Below are 15,149 nucleotides of genomic sequence, written 5' to 3'. Positions count from 1 at the left end.
CAAAACAAAAAAACACACACATTGAACACCTAGCCCCACGTTGCCCCAGGAAACACTTCAAAGGTTGCCATGGCGACCGCTGCGTATTATTTACCTGCATTCCGAGGGAAGCCGGTGAACCGCTCCCCTTCTGCACGCACACATCACACACACACACACACACACACAAACTGTTTTTTTTATACATCTGTGACAGGCAGCGCAGGGGCCGGGTACGAAGTGGCCCTCTGCCCCCAAATTCAGATCCTTCACTTTTCCACCCCATTATTATATATTTAACTGCCAAAACTATACACCCCTGTAATATGGAGTACATTGAATAAGCTGCCCATTGGTAAATAATATATGCGTTTAATCTGTTCTGGTCTTTTTTCAGATTTCTTTCACTTATGCCAGGGCAGTAATAAGAGTGTTAAAAAATTACATATATTTTTTTGTCACCTTTGACACAAATTTTTGGGCGAGTATAAATACTTATTTGCCTGTGCGGTCCTCGCTAAGATAAAAATACAAAACAATCAGCCGGATGTGAGTGAGTATGAAAATCTGTGGCTCCCACCATAGGCATTTTGGAGTTAATTCATTGCATCTGGCCTTAATTTCCAGTTATTATTGATGATAAGAGAAAAAAAAAAATCTTGACGTGCCAGCACAGCTCCCGTGAAAGAGGGAAAGCGGTCTGAGACGGCAGAGATTCAGGCCCGCGAGCCTGTAGGTTTTTCCGAGCCGTCAGCACAGGCTTACAGATCATCACTCACTTGCACAATTCGTTGACAGACCTGCCCGAAAGCCTGTTTGCGCACAGGTGAGCGAGTGGGTGTTTGCTATTTTTTCTCAGGCCGGACGGCCACGGTTGGCTGAAATGCCACCAAGAGCTCCATCCACCGCATACTTTGATTCACACGACAAAAGCCGAGGGAGGCCAGTCACGCAATGATGGAGCGGAGGAGGGGGTTAGATCAGCGAGATATGACCTCATGTTTTGTCTGCTTCAAATATGGGCACTTTGTCTTATCCTAAAACCAAAGTTAGCCTGAATTAGGTCTAATTGGTCGGAGTGTTTTGGGTCAGAAAAAAAAAAAAAAAACACTAAATTTGACCACGTAACAAACAACATGGCATGTTTGTTCACTTCATCTCTCTCTCGATATATACAAAGAAATAAAGGGAACACAAAGATAGGACATCCTAAATATTCTTATTAAATACTTTGTTCTTTAATTAGTTGAATGTGCTGACAACAAAATCACACAATGATTATTGATGGAAATCAAATGTATCAACCCATGGACGTCTGGATTTTAAAAACACACTACAGGCTGATGCAACTTCGATGTAATGTCCTTAAAACAAGTCAGAATGAGGTTCAGTAGTGTGTGTGGCCTCCACGTACCTGTATGACCTCCCTAGAACGCCTGGGCATGCTGCTGATGAGGTGGCAGATGGTCTCCTGAGGGATCTCCTCCCAGACCTGGACTAAAGCATCCACCAACTCCTGGACAGTCTGTGATGCAACGTGGTGTTGGTGGATGGAGCGACACATGATGTCCAATTGGATTCAGCGTGAACTGCTGACACTCCAGCCACATGAGGTCTAGCATTGCCTCACATTAGGAGGAACCTAATGGTCTCACAAGGGGTCTGAGGATCTCATCTTGGTACCTAATGGCAGTCAGGCTTCCTCTGGCGAGCACATGGAGGGCTGTGCGGCCCCCCAAAGAACTGCCACCAAAACCATTGTGGACGTCGAGCCCTCATACCGCCCTCATGGAGTCTGTTTCTGACCGTTTGAGCAGACACATGCACATTTCATTTGTGGCCTGCTGGAGGTCTTTTTGCAGGGTTCTGGCAGTGCTTCCCCTGTTCCACCTTGCACAAAGGCAGAGGTAGTGGTCCTGCTTCTGGGATGTTGTGTGTGTGTGTGTGTGTATATATATATATATATATATATTATATAAAATATATATATATATACTAATATACTGGGGGCAGTATATTAGGCCACCACTGGGGCAGTGGGGGCCTAGCGGTTAAGGAAGCGGCCCTGTAATCATTTTTACATTTACATTTACAGCATTTCAGAAGGCTGCCGGTTCGATTCCCGATCCGCCAAGGTGCCACTGAGGTGCCACTGAGCAAAGCACCGTCCCCACACACTGCTCCCCGGGCACCTGTCATGGCTGCCCACTGCTCACTCAGGATGATGGGTTAAATGCAGAGGCTAAATTTCACTGTGTGCATTGTGTGCTGTGCTGCTGTGTATCACATGTGACAGTCACTTCACTTTTTTTTTTTTTGAATACTAGTAAAACTAAACACAGCATTCTGGCCTTTATACCCTTCAAAGACCCTTTGTCTTTGGAAATGTCTCTGTGTGCACTGTGCACTGAGTGCTGTGCTGCTGTGTATCACATGTGACAATCACTTCACTTTGTTTGTCTCAGGAACTGTTAGACCCTTTGTCAATAGTAAAACTAATATATATAATATACTGACGGTTGTCTTGAGCCCAGTGTGGCGTGGGCTTGGCGAGTCGTTTTGCTCTTTTCACAGTCGCCTCGTCCACAGATTCCCCTGCTGTGATCCGTCAAAAATACACTTTTGTGTTGTATGTCAGTGTTGCCCCTGTGTAATCACTGTGTAATTCAAACTCCCAACGGATGCCAAGCAGATTTCCACCTTTCAACACATGCTGTCCCAGCGCCGAGTGACATTTATCGAAGCAGGCGGACCCCAACTCATTTGCCTCAACGCAAGCCCTGGACCTCTGGCTTCAGACATCTGCAACGTCTTCATTCCCGGCGCTCTCGCGATGGCGAAGATTCAGTAAAATCAACTTGTTTGTTGTAAAAAAAAAAAAAAAAAAAGGCCTGCACGTCACCCTGAGGCATGCTGGGTGTTTCTGCGGCACGCTGCAGGCCCCTCCACCCCCTGTGTGCCCAGCTGCACTCGACTTTGACAGATATGTGTACATTAGAGTGGGGTTAATGTTCCTAATAGAGGAACTGTTTGCAAAGCTGCTTGTGAATGAATGGCAGGCGCAACTAATGAGTCGGACACACCCTGGGCTAGACTGGTCCCGTAGCAAACAATGAGGAGCGAGGGAATGCCGGGGAGAGAGGGGCTACTCTGGGCGGCCGTGAGACGGCACAGACAGTTCCCGTCTGCGGGCGACATGGCTCCGGCGTCGAAGTAAAAAAGGCCAGAAGTGGATATTCTGGTCCCGGCAGCAGAATTGCGCCTCATGGAGCGCAGCCAGTTGAGTCCCCACCTTAACCGAGAGCCAGTCAGCTGAGCACATGAAAGAGCGGCTGTTATCGGCCTGGAGAAACATTCGCCAGACACCCCCACACAGGTGGGGCAGTGGCGTGTTCCGGCGATGCAGAGATACAGGAGGGGGAGAGACACGCTCTCAGGTGAGGGGGGTAGATAAGGAGCTCGGGCCACACACTGGGCTGATAAAGCGAGCTATGCCTGGAAAGGGAGAGAGAGAGCGAGAGGAGAGAACCAGACAGACACGGGCAGACCTCCCACGGCGAAAAAACACGCGATAAGGCACCGCTCGGAAATCAACGTTCGAATTTCCCCACAGTCAGTGTCGTCGCATTTTTCAACCAAACTTTTCATCTGGATTTACACTTCAGTGTATACCGTTTTCTTGCGGTGTGCCGATTGGTCAGCTGTCCACAAACTTCAATCTGGGAAACAAAGCAGTCAAAATGAAAGAAGATGAAAGTAGTTTGTAAAATCTGAAGTATTTTTATGTAGGTGGGTGGCCACCTTAGGCCAAAACACATTTGAGCACACAGTACTATGCCAGGTGAAAATAGTAAAACTAAAAACCAGACTAATTATGAATTCATACCCCTTGCTGACACTTATAGAATCCAGTGTGGCATAACGTCCTGGAGGCCGCTTGTCCTGCACATTTTCTTGAGTGGTTGATGTGGGGTGGATCATCTATACATTTACATTTACAGCATTTATCAGACGGCCTTATCCAGAGTGACTTAAAATAAGTAGTTACAGGGACAGTCCCCCCCTGGAGACACTCAGGGTTAAGTGTCTTGCTCAGGGACACTTGGTAGTAAGTGGGGTTTGAACCTGTGTCTTCTGGTTCATAGGCGAGTGTGTTACCCACTAGGCTACTACCCACCGGTACAGTAGGTAGAGCCCAGAACGTGCTGGTTGCTGCCACCTAGTGGTGACCTGTAATATGATTTGCACCAGCTGTACACACATTCTTCCCTTTAATCTGTTTCGTTAACGGTAATGAAAGTGACTAAAGGTTTTAAAAGGGTGGTGGGATCCTACGACAAATACACAAAAAGTGGAGAGATTGTGAAACACTGCAGCGCAGCACAATGCGACACAACGTCCAATGTGTCCTCTGCGTTTAACCATTACCCTTAGTGAGCGGTGGGCAGCCATGACAGGCGCCCGGGGAGCAGTGTGTGGGGGGCGGTCCGATTGTGGGTCCACTTCCTCACCCGCTAGGCCATTGTGTCCCTGAGCAAGACGCTTAACTCCGGGTGTTTCCAGGGTCTCCAGAATCTACGCATTGTAACAGTAACTGAAAAAAGACCAATGGAGTTGGTATGTAGAGATGTTCTAGAAGAACAGGGGGTCGGTCTCTCCATACTGCATAAACGAATGAACAATCTCCTACAAGCAAAAGTCTTTTGATGGAGGACAATATTATTGCTGCCCAAAGAGGGCAGAACGCTAATACACTCCAGCACTTTCAATAACTTCTGGACTCTACCCCCCCCCCCCCCCCAGAATCTTTACTCTCACTTGCTCACCTTCAACCTACCTGTTACACGTATTTTATGTTAAAAACACAAAAGTGTAATATTTGGTTATGTTTGCAATATTTGCATATTGGTTCACTGTATACTTGCAATATTGAGGTCTATAGCAGTTGCTAAAACATTTCACTGCATATCAAACCATGTATGTAGTATATGTGACAAACAAAATTTGAAGATCTCTGCTATAAATCAATTTTTGATCACGGTTTGACATGGGGATTTGTTACATTAACAAAGTTGTTTGCAGGTTCGATAAACAGGGGTTGTGTTGTGTATATATATATATATATATATATATATATATATATACACACACACACACTGCTCAGCATAAATGAGTACACCCCCTTTAAAAAGTACAAGTTTAATCAGTAGCTCAATGAACAAAAGAACAAGTTCCAGAAATTTCACAAGGCTGGGTTTTATTGAACACTTCCTAACATGAAATAAAAGGTTAATAATATAACTTGGATAATAATAAAATCTTGGATCACAAAAGCAAAAATGAATACACCCCTCAACAAAAACTACTACAGCTAGTAATTTCTATGACCATTGTGATTTTAAAGGGACAGCGCCAAGTCTTCTAGGCATTGAATTAACAAGTTTGCAATATATTGCAACATTCATCTTTTTCCATTCTTCACGAATTACCTCTTGTAGAGCCTGGATGCTGGATGGCGAGTGATTCTCAACTTGCTGCTTCAGAATTCACCACTGTGTTCGATTGGGTTCAGATCCAGAGACATACTTGGCCATTCAATCACCTTCACACTGGTCTTCAGAAATTCACTTTCACTTTAATAAAAAAAAAAAAAAAAAAAAAAAAAAAAAGATTTATAGGCAGTGGTGGCCTAGCGGTTAAGGAAGCGGCCCCATAATCAGAAGGTTGCTCCCCGGGCGCCTGTCATGGCTGCCCACTGCTCACCAAGGGTGATGGGTTAAATGCAGAGGACATTTCACTTTGTGCAAAGTGTGCTGTGTATCACATGTGACAATCACTTCACTTTCAAATGCAACAGTAGCTTTAGAAGTGTGTTTCGGATCATTGTCGTGTTGGAAGAGTGCACGACGAACAGGTCCACGGAGCGCTGACAGCACCTTCTCCTTCAGTACAGAGCAGTGCATTGTTGAGTTCATGAGATCACCATGAAATGCAGCTCCCCAACACCAGCAGCAATCATGCAGCCCCACATAAGGACACCGCCACCACCATGTTTCACTGTAGGCACCATGCATTTCTCTTTTGAAATACTCACCTTTACGACGCCATACAGTTTTAAAACCATTAGTTTCAAAAACAGCGATCTTTGTCTCATCACTCCAGAGTATAGAGTCCCAGTAGTCTTCATCACTTCATCAGGGCTGCTTTTTTGCGCATGGGCTTTGGGAGAGATTTTTCTTCAACCATACAACCAAGACGCTCCAAGAGATGTTAACTTCCGTGTAAGATGGTTGCACGTCCATCTTTCTTACATTTTTGGATCACTTTTGCTAGCGTTTGACTGGTATGTAAAGCTTCGCTGATCTTCTTGTAGCCCTCACCGTTTTGGTGTAAAGAAATTAGTTCTCTTTCATGTGGAGCCATTGCTTACAGCATGAAATGGGAAGGGCTTTTCTATGTTAAGTAATGCCCTTTTATAGTCACTCGTCTGCTGGACACCTCTTAAATGATTCATTAGACTCACCTGTGGTTCAATGAATGTTAATCCAAAATTTGTAGTCGTAAGTGTGGCTTTTCTCCTAAGACTATAATTGGGGTGTACTAATTTTTGCAACATGGGCTTGAATGGATTGGATAGGAAAGTCACTTTTTTTGCGTGTGCAAATGAACAAATCTTGTTTGCAATCGATGGTTCACATTTGTAGTATGGGATCTCATAGAAAATGATGAATCTGAAAGGAAACTAAAGGTTTCCTGATAAATGAGCACTGCATATATATATATAAAACACATTGATTAATTAGTAATCAAAGGTATAAAAAGGTATAAAAGGTATATTCCCCTGTATAATTAGAAGGAGAAACTTGACAAGGAAGGAGGGTTTGAAATGTGCAAATTTCATTTTGGAATTAATACAGTACATACAGCATTCGCAAAACACGCAGGTTCACAGTAAAACCGTACCTACGGTACACATACCAGCCTGGTCTGTGCCCTCTGATAGAGCGCCATTGGTGGGAAGGTCCCCTGTCCGCGCGTGCTGCTTTAAAACGAGGGTCATCATTCATTCATGGTTCCCCCTTCGCCTGAGCAGTAAGAACCTTACACCTGAAACCTTTATTTACAGGCTTCAGAAAGGGATGAGTCTTTATTCTTAATTCTACCAAGAGATCCCAGAGCAGCATAAAAAACAAAAGATCACGATATGGAAAAAATATTCAGTTTGGTCTTGTGCATTTACAGAAGTACTTAAGTGTGTGTGTGTGTGTGTGTGTGTGTACAATACGGTCTTTTTAAAAAAAATATATATATGTTTGTTAGGGCTGATTGCACATTAACCAAATGTAACTACTTCTCATTAATGCACTAAATGAACAAGTACAAATTATTTGGATCAACTGAAAGTAAATGATCAAGTTTCCACCGATTTTGTGATTTTTGTAGTATTTTGTATACAGTATGTTTTTGACATCAATTTGGAATCTACTGTATTTTTTCATGGACCCGTCATCACCATTTCAAAAACATGGGTTAATGCCTGAAAATGGGATGTGAACAGCTACAAGAAAAACAAATTAAATTTTTATATATATATATATATATATAAAAACCATTTCATGTTTTCAAACAATTATATGTATGCGCGTCTCTTCGTGTTTCCCCCAGTCCCTGTTACTGGACCTTCTTCTTTTTCTTCTTCTTCTGCCCCTCTGGACTGCTGTTCCAGTAGTAGAGAACCTGAGCTGTGATGAGGCCGTTACAGCAGGAGGAGATGACGTAGGTGAATGCCATCAGAGAGTCCCCCGTTTCCTGCGGTGAGGACAACATGTACTCTGCAGCTTCGTATTCCCATTTGACAACATCGAATTTATTTTGAAGTGATTTCAAAAACCGCTTGCTTTAAACATAAGGGCCCTGTTTCAGGAAGAGAGTTTAAAACCGATTCTCAGGGTTGAGTAACCTCCAAGGTGCCACTGAGCAAAGCACCGTCCCCACACGCTTCTCCCCGGGCGCCTGTCATGGCTGCCCACTGCTCGCCAAGGGTGATGGTTAAAAGCAGAGGACACATTTCGTTGTGCCACCATGTGCTGTGCTGCAGTGTTTCACAATGACAATCACTTCACTTTCTTAAATAAAATTATAGATTGTCTAGAAAAACAGAAAGTCACCAGGAAGTGATTAAATGGCCAAACGCATTCTTAGGGTGGTAGTAGCCTAATGGGTAACACACTCGCCTATGAACCAGAGGACCCAGGTTCTAATCCCACTTACTACCATCATGTCCCTGAGCAAGACACTTAACCCTAAATTGCTCCTGTAACTACTGATTGAAGTTCTGGATAAGGATGTATGATAAATGCTGTAAATGTAATCAGTCTCTCCCGCTCTGCGGAGAATTCAGGCTTCAACGTCTACTGGCTCTTCAAGGAAGGGTCACGCCATGCTTTCCGACAAAGAGGCGCAGAAAGTCAGGGTTCTTTGAAGTAAACATACTGGGTGGCGGGTTAGCTTTGCGGAGTGTGTCGTCATAGTAACTCACTCAGGGTTAATCTAAACTGGCTTTTTTGTTAACTCAGGGTATGCTTACTTATCACCAAACCCGCTTTCTGAAACAGGGCTGTGGGGGTCGGACACCTCGACCTTACCTGTACCGAGGTAAATATGCGAGCGAGGGAGCCGGCAAAGAGCAAGAAGACAGAAATGGCCGAGAGCTGCCCCGTGTGTCCGTTCCGGTAGTTGGTGACGGCCTGGATGAGCTGAGGAGAAACAGGAAAAATGTGGTGAGCCGGTCGCTCGAGACACGTAAAGCCGAGCAGGAGAGCAGCGGAACGGATGACGCCTACCCGACCAAAAATGATGGCCGGCATGTTGGAGGCCTGCATTGTGGTCACTACAGACAAAGGAGCAGCTGGGGACACCAGGACCGACATCAGGGCAAAGTACACCACCAGGAAGACAAAACCTGGGAAATTAAAATTCATATTTCTTTTTTTTACAAAACTATCGTGTTATGTGGGCAGAACATAACAGATCTAATTAAACGTGCCACCGTTTCCCCACTCCAGCTCCAGGGGGGCTGTCCCTGTCATTGCTGGTCGTAAGACGCTCTGGATAAGGGCGTCTGATGAATGCCACATATACGTAAAGAAATTGAATAATTCTTCTGATTCGGGTAGCAGGGCGAGCGCCTGTATGATGAGATGCTCACCTTTAAGAGTTCTGCCACCGTAGTGCTGTATGAGGAAGCCTATGGCCACAGTCTGCAGCATGAGGAAGAGCGCCTCGCCCCAGGCACTGTGCAAACACAACCATACCAAACCGGAAAGACACATTCACGCCTCATATCTAGACGATTCTCACTCAAACGTTAAACATCGACGCTGGCGGGTGGGGGGAAGGGGGTGAAAAAGGAAGCGGAATGGTTTTGGGAAGGCTCTCCCGGAGCCTGGCCTCCGTCTTTCGTCTGCGCTGCACCTGAAGGGGAAGCTGTTGGCGAGGCTGTAAGCCATGGTTCCCGTGATGGCGAACAGCTCCAGGAGGACGGCGTTGAAGCTGAGCCCCTCTGCGCTCTTCGCTCCGATCAGCTTCAGGATCTGGGGAAGCTTCACTGAGGGGCGGCACGGACAGAAAATTAGCAGGGCAACTTTTTAAGGAACTGTGAGAAAGCGCCAAACCGAAATAATATCTGAAAATGGAATAATTATTGCATGAGACTGAGTATGAGCCTACCCAGAACTGATCCCAGGATAATCCCAATGCCCAGGCCTTTGCTCAGGACTATCTTCAGGCATTCCACTGAGGGGTTATGGGGAAAATAAAAAAAACAAAATAAAATAAAAATGCCACTAGGAGGTTAACCACTTTCACGGGGTCCAATCACATGCCGCCCCTTGTAAAGCCACGCCCCCCCCCCAAAAAAAAAGAATAAGCGAGCAGATTTGTTACGAATAAAACGTAAATGATAAAATGTATATTCCGCGCGTATTTAGGATGTTGCGCAGAGGAAATTCGGGTTCGGTCGCTTTAATGAGCCCAAAGTCCACGGGAACTCCACACACACACGAGCTGAAGAGCGGCGGCGTCACGTCTAAATCCGTGCCCTTACCGTGCAGGAGATTGAACGAGAGGAAAAACTCGTCGTAGCACCGCTCCGGCATGAAATACTTGACGAGAACATCCTTCAGCGGGTCCATCGGTGAAACCGCCATTGTGAAGAGTGGTGTCATCGGCGTGACGTCATCGCGGCGTCGCGCCTTATGGCTTCCGGTGAAGCGCAGGAAAAAAAACGAGCGTTCCGCTTTAAATGACTATTTTTATTATTTAAAAAAAGTAGTTATAACTTCTGTGATCAATGAAATAGGTAAAATTATTATATTTCTTAATCTTTTGTTAAAAATAAAGTCAAATATTAGATTTAAAGCAAGCATTCAAATACACATATTACAAGTATTCTGGTGCAATGTTATCCTTTTATACAAAATTAATTATATTCAGAAACATTAGTACGTTTCATACAAAGATATTTCTTTTTTTCAGGTCAGTTTATCTACTGTCCTATCTAAACAGTCAAACATAGGGACTAGTCTGTCAGTCAACGTGCCATAAAAGGTGGAACCTAATTTTGTGCTTCATAAAATGACACCTGCCCCTCCATGTAGTCCAGGTAGATCCCCACCATGTGCTGTAGTTTAGCTCAGTATGTGGTTCTGTACAGGCCCAGAGTTCCTTTGTGCGTGACCGAAGAACCCAGCCGTGATTGTCCCAGTCCAGATCGCCCCAGATCCAGCAACTGTCTGTTGGAGACACTTCCACCCCCCAATAATGTCGTCCTGTGAATAACGTGCATCATACTGTCGGTTCATCTTTGGACACATGGAGCCAGGGCTGACAGGTGCCAGGATCCAAACGGACGTTAACCAATATACAAACAACAGCATGCAAATAATATTTAATATTCCAAACTGATGTAAGAAAATAACATTTGTTGCTTTATTTTAGTGTCTGGCTGGGAAAAACATGGACAAAAGACTTTCTCTACAAAGTTGAAGGTGTACTTGCAGCCCCTGGTTGGTTGCAGTGCAACATTTTATGCCAATATTCAGTTTTTCTTGTCTGAACAATTTACTTATATTTCCACATGCAGACAAACCTGTAATCAGAAGGCTCCCGGTTCGAATCCCGAACTACCAAGGTGCCACTGAGTAAAGCACCGTCCCCACACACTGCTCCCCATGCCCCTGTCATGACTCCTCACTGCTCACCAAGGGTGATGGTTAAATGTAGAGGACACATTTCGTTTGTGTCACCGTGCTGTGTTTCACTATCACTTCACTTTCACTAATCTTGAGTGATCACATGAATGGGAAGACAGCCATGACAGAACATTTGACATCCTCCAAGACTTCTAAGTTTTTGTTTACCGAGTAAGAGAAAATCCAGCAAAGATATGTGAATGTATGTCGAATACAGAACTCACTGCTAACTTTACTGTGGTTCCTACAACCATGGCACTTTCACTTGCAATTCTGTTTTAGTCCATTTCACTGTTAAAGCTACATGAAAATGCTTTGGAAATTGACTTTTCTAAAGAGATGCAGATCCCATGGTCATGGAACATGAAAGTGGTCACTTGCATTCTAATGAAGCATTTTGAAAACTCTGGCCGGAATAAACCATAAATCTCTTGGGCTACAGTGCCATTCAGATGCGGTTTACGGATGGAGGATGGTGGCGCTAATATTTATTCCGCTTTTTGTCCCTTCCCGCGCTCCATCCGAAACGCGGAAGTGCTGGGACGGCGCCGCCTGTTTTCTGTTCACATAGATGGACCCGGCCGGTGCCGCTGTGCCCCCGGGCCGTAACATCAGAAGAACAGAGGTGCCCGATCTCGGCCCGGAAATAGCCGGCCACCCCTACTCCATATCAGTGCTGAAGGTGGGCTACTGCCTGCCCCAGCCCGACGGCTCGACGCGGGCGGACGGGACCATCTCTCTCCTGCGCGGACCCAGGACCATTCTGGTGGACACCGGGGGCCCGTGGGACCGGGACTTCCTCCTCTGCCAGCTGAAGCAGAGGAACCTGGCGCCGGACGACGTGGAGCTGGTCGTCGGCACCCACGGACACTCCGACCACGTGGGCAACCTGGGGCTGTTCCCCGGGGCGACTTTGGTCGTGGGCTGCGACGTGAGCCGTGGCGACCGATACCTCCCGAACCAGCTGGCCGAGGGGCGGCCATACCCCATTGACGACCATGTAAGTGGAGTGATTGTCATTGTGAAACAATGTGTGTGGGGACGGTGCTTTGCTCATTGGCAGCTCGGGATTCGAACTGGCAACCTTCTTATTACGGGGTTTGGGGTTTGAACCTGCGACTTTGGGGTCTTCTGGTTCACAGGCGAGAGTTTAACCATTATGCCGTTTCCCTTAGTAGTGTGGCACAGCAAGTCGAGACAGTTGTGTTAATAAAGTTAATTTGAACCATGATTGTGTTGTTTATTATCGGCACCATAAGAAAGATGGTCCCAGTAATGTCGTAATTAACCTCTAACGCAGGTGCGTTTCTCCTGCTCACCGCCAGGTGTCAGTAGTGCCCACCCCCGGCCACACGGGGCGCGACGTCAGCGTGCTGGTGAGAGGAACCTCGCTGGGGGACGTCCTGGTGGCCGGGGACCTGTTTGAGTGTTGCGACGACGACGCCTCCTGGCGGGAGCTGAGCGAGAACCCCGAGGTGCAGGAGGTCAGCCGGATGGCGGCGCTACAGTCTGCCGACGTCATCGTCCCCGGACACGGGCCGCTGTTCAGGGTGGTCAGGGAACAGGTGGACTGATGGGACACGGACCTACAACTGGCCTACGATGGATTTCCAGCACGGTTCCTGGTCGTGAGATGCAGGATAAGAAGCAAACCGTTCCACCGAAGTTCCCCTGAAGGTGTACGATGAATTCTTATCAAATCAACTTGCTTCCTTGAACCAGCCCACACACAAGAACGCACCTTCTAATCCAACAGTAGTGCACAAGCCTTTTACCGGAGTTAAGGTCCTCCTTTTAAAATACCACTTGAACAAAACTATTTGCTATGTACCAAAAGTAAACATTTTTAGTTCTAATGTCATATTATCAGTTGTGTAAGATGAATCCTGTGTGAAAAGACTGTCACTTTCATCTGAACAGTCTTTTAACAGAATGTCTTTCATTTGGCTGATGTTCGTCAATATAATCATAAGCACAAAACTTTGAAGGCAAACGATTTCCGTTAGATGAAACACAGTCAGTGTTGAATAAAGGGGTACGAGAACAGACCAAGTTTAGGGTCAGTCCTGGCCAAGTCAGATTTACTACAACAGGAACTGGTGTTTTGTAGAAAATCAGAAGAAAGACGTATAGGTGATATCAGGGGGCGGGGCTTGCAGTGTTAGGCGTTGTGTTTAATTGCAAAATGTGAAGCTTTATCTGCTGTGCTAAACATGAGGGAAGGGTTACAAAATGCTTGTGATCATCAGAGATTAATAGTCTTTACTAACATGAAAAATATGCATACATTACAAACAATAAACTTACTTATAAGTAACAATAATAACAATAAACTTATTTATAATAATGTATTATTGTCACCTGGGTGCATTATAAGATAAGAAACATTTATGCAGCAGTTGTCACCACATAATAATTAAGTAAAAAGGAACAATAGATTTTACACAATGTAGTGCAAGTATCCCAAACCCAACCACAGCACCTTATAAACTGTAAAAAGTAAGATGAAATGTAGTGGTGTTAAAGTGAAAAGTCTCTCCAGAGAGAAATACTTTATTAAAGTACATGGGGGTGTTAGAAAATTGGCATACAGCGATATTTTTCCAATGCTTTTTTGGTGATATTTATTGTGTTGATACAGGTATGTTGGATATCGATGTAGTCCACCAGGTGGTGCTGTTGAGCATTTTCTTTAGTGATGATGAGAATCAGTGTGTGACAATCTCCTCTCCTGTAGGTGGCGCTGTACTTTGAATTACTGTGAAATCGCAAAAGATCTGCCTTTACATTTGCATTGAACTGTAGAATATCGTGATAGAACATTTCACAAGTAAACATGACACCAAACATTGATGGATCTGCTACTGAGATTTACATTTACAGCATTTACCAGACGGCCTTATCCAGAATGAGTTACAGGGACAGTCCCCCTGGAGACACTCAGGGTTAAGTGTCTTGCTCAGGGACACAATGGTAGTAAGTGGGATTTGAACCTGGGTCTTCTGGTTCATAGGCGAGTGTGTTACCCACTAGGCCACTACCACCCTTGCTGGGTGTGTACATGACAGACGACCTCTCCTGGAACCTCAGCACCACCTCCATCACCAACAAAGCCCAGTAATGTGGGGTGGTTGTAGCCCAGTCCCATTTACTACCATTGTGTCCCTGAGCAAGACACAACCCCAAGATGCTCCGGGGGGGACTGTCCCTGCATCTACTGATTGTAAGTCGCTATGGATAAGGGCGTCTGATAAATGTAATGCAATGTCTGCACCTCCTCAGAAAGCTGAAGAAGGCCAACCTCCCTCCTCCCATCCTCGCATTGTTCTACCGGGGGACCATTGAGAGTGTTCTCTGTTGCATCACCGTCTGGTACAGGAACTGCACTGTAGCCAATCAGAAGGCCCTGCAGCAGATAGTGAAGACAGCGTGGCGCATCATTGGGGTTCCACTTCCACCCATCTCTCAGCTCTCTGAGAAACACCTCATCCGTCGAGCATGATGAAGGACTCACACCACCCCTCACATGTCCTGGACTCCCTCCTACCGCAGCATCAGAACTGTAACTGCCAGACGCTGCAAGAGCTTCTTACGATTGCGCTATGGGAGTTCTGTGTGAAACATTATTTCAATACACGGTGTACTGACAATAAACCTCTCTTGTATCACAATATACCGTGATAATTGTATTGTGATGCATATCGTACCGATACACACCCCTAAAAGTACAGGTACATGGAAAAAGCTGCCTCGTCCCCAGTTAATTGTCACCTTCAGCCCAGTCACGGCAGCTGTTTCCACACGTCCGCAGCCCAGAACATCTCCCCACATTTAAAGGGAAGTTGCCTTTTTTTTTTTTTAAATCTAACCCCCTTTATCATACATATTTACACTCGTCAGCAATAATATTAACACCAT

The 15,149-nt window shown here is 45.5% G+C and overlaps 2 protein-coding genes across 2 annotated transcripts; one reads left to right on the top strand and one right to left on the bottom strand.

The window, feature by feature from the left end:
* Window positions 1-6,854: 6,854 nt before the first annotated feature.
* mpdu1b (mannose-P-dolichol utilization defect 1b) lies at window positions 6,855-10,219 on the bottom strand. The gene is made up of 7 exons (XM_028991803.1): window positions 10,085-10,219; window positions 9,709-9,774; window positions 9,454-9,586; window positions 9,188-9,273; window positions 8,823-8,941; window positions 8,625-8,735; window positions 6,855-7,788 (listed from the first exon to the last, which is right to left on the bottom strand). Exons 1-7 carry the CDS (start codon window positions 10,203-10,205, stop codon window positions 7,651-7,653), a joined length of 774 nt encoding a protein of 257 aa, XP_028847636.1. The 5' UTR covers window positions 10,206-10,219; the 3' UTR covers window positions 6,855-7,650.
* Window positions 10,220-11,758: 1,539 nt separating this feature from the next.
* On the top strand, window positions 11,759-13,580 carry mblac1 (metallo-beta-lactamase domain containing 1). The gene is made up of 2 exons (XM_028991814.1): window positions 11,759-12,231; window positions 12,557-13,580. Exons 1-2 carry the CDS (start codon window positions 11,803-11,805, stop codon window positions 12,803-12,805), a joined length of 678 nt encoding a protein of 225 aa, XP_028847647.1. The 5' UTR covers window positions 11,759-11,802; the 3' UTR covers window positions 12,806-13,580.
* Window positions 13,581-15,149: the final 1,569 nt, after the last annotated feature.

This window comes from Denticeps clupeoides, chromosome 1, assembly GCF_900700375.1.
Source record: "Denticeps clupeoides chromosome 1, fDenClu1.1, whole genome shotgun sequence".
Lineage (NCBI taxonomy): Eukaryota > Metazoa > Chordata > Actinopteri > Clupeiformes > Denticipitidae > Denticeps > Denticeps clupeoides.
This window is presented reverse-complemented; position numbering and strand designations above follow the sequence as displayed.

Excerpts from the sequence above, each read along its gene's own strand:
- mpdu1b (XM_028991803.1), bottom strand. The coding sequence starts at position 10,205 with ATGACACCACTCTTCACAATGGCGGTTTCACCGATGGACCCGCTGAAG. Across the intron at positions 9,274-9,453 it reads GCCAACAGCTTCCCCTTCAG|TGCCTGGGGCGAGGCGCTCT; the intron begins GTGCAGCGCAGA and ends GTGTTTGCACAG. Across the intron at positions 7,789-8,624 it reads GCATATTTACCTCGGTACAG|GAAACGGGGGACTCTCTGAT; the intron begins GTAAGGTCGAGG and ends TCCTCACCGCAG.
- mblac1 (XM_028991814.1), top strand. The coding sequence starts at position 11,803 with ATGGACCCGGCCGGTGCCGCTGTGCCCCCGGGCCGTAACATCAGAAGA. Across the intron at positions 12,232-12,556 it reads CATACCCCATTGACGACCAT|GTGTCAGTAGTGCCCACCCC; the intron begins GTAAGTGGAGTG and ends GCTCACCGCCAG.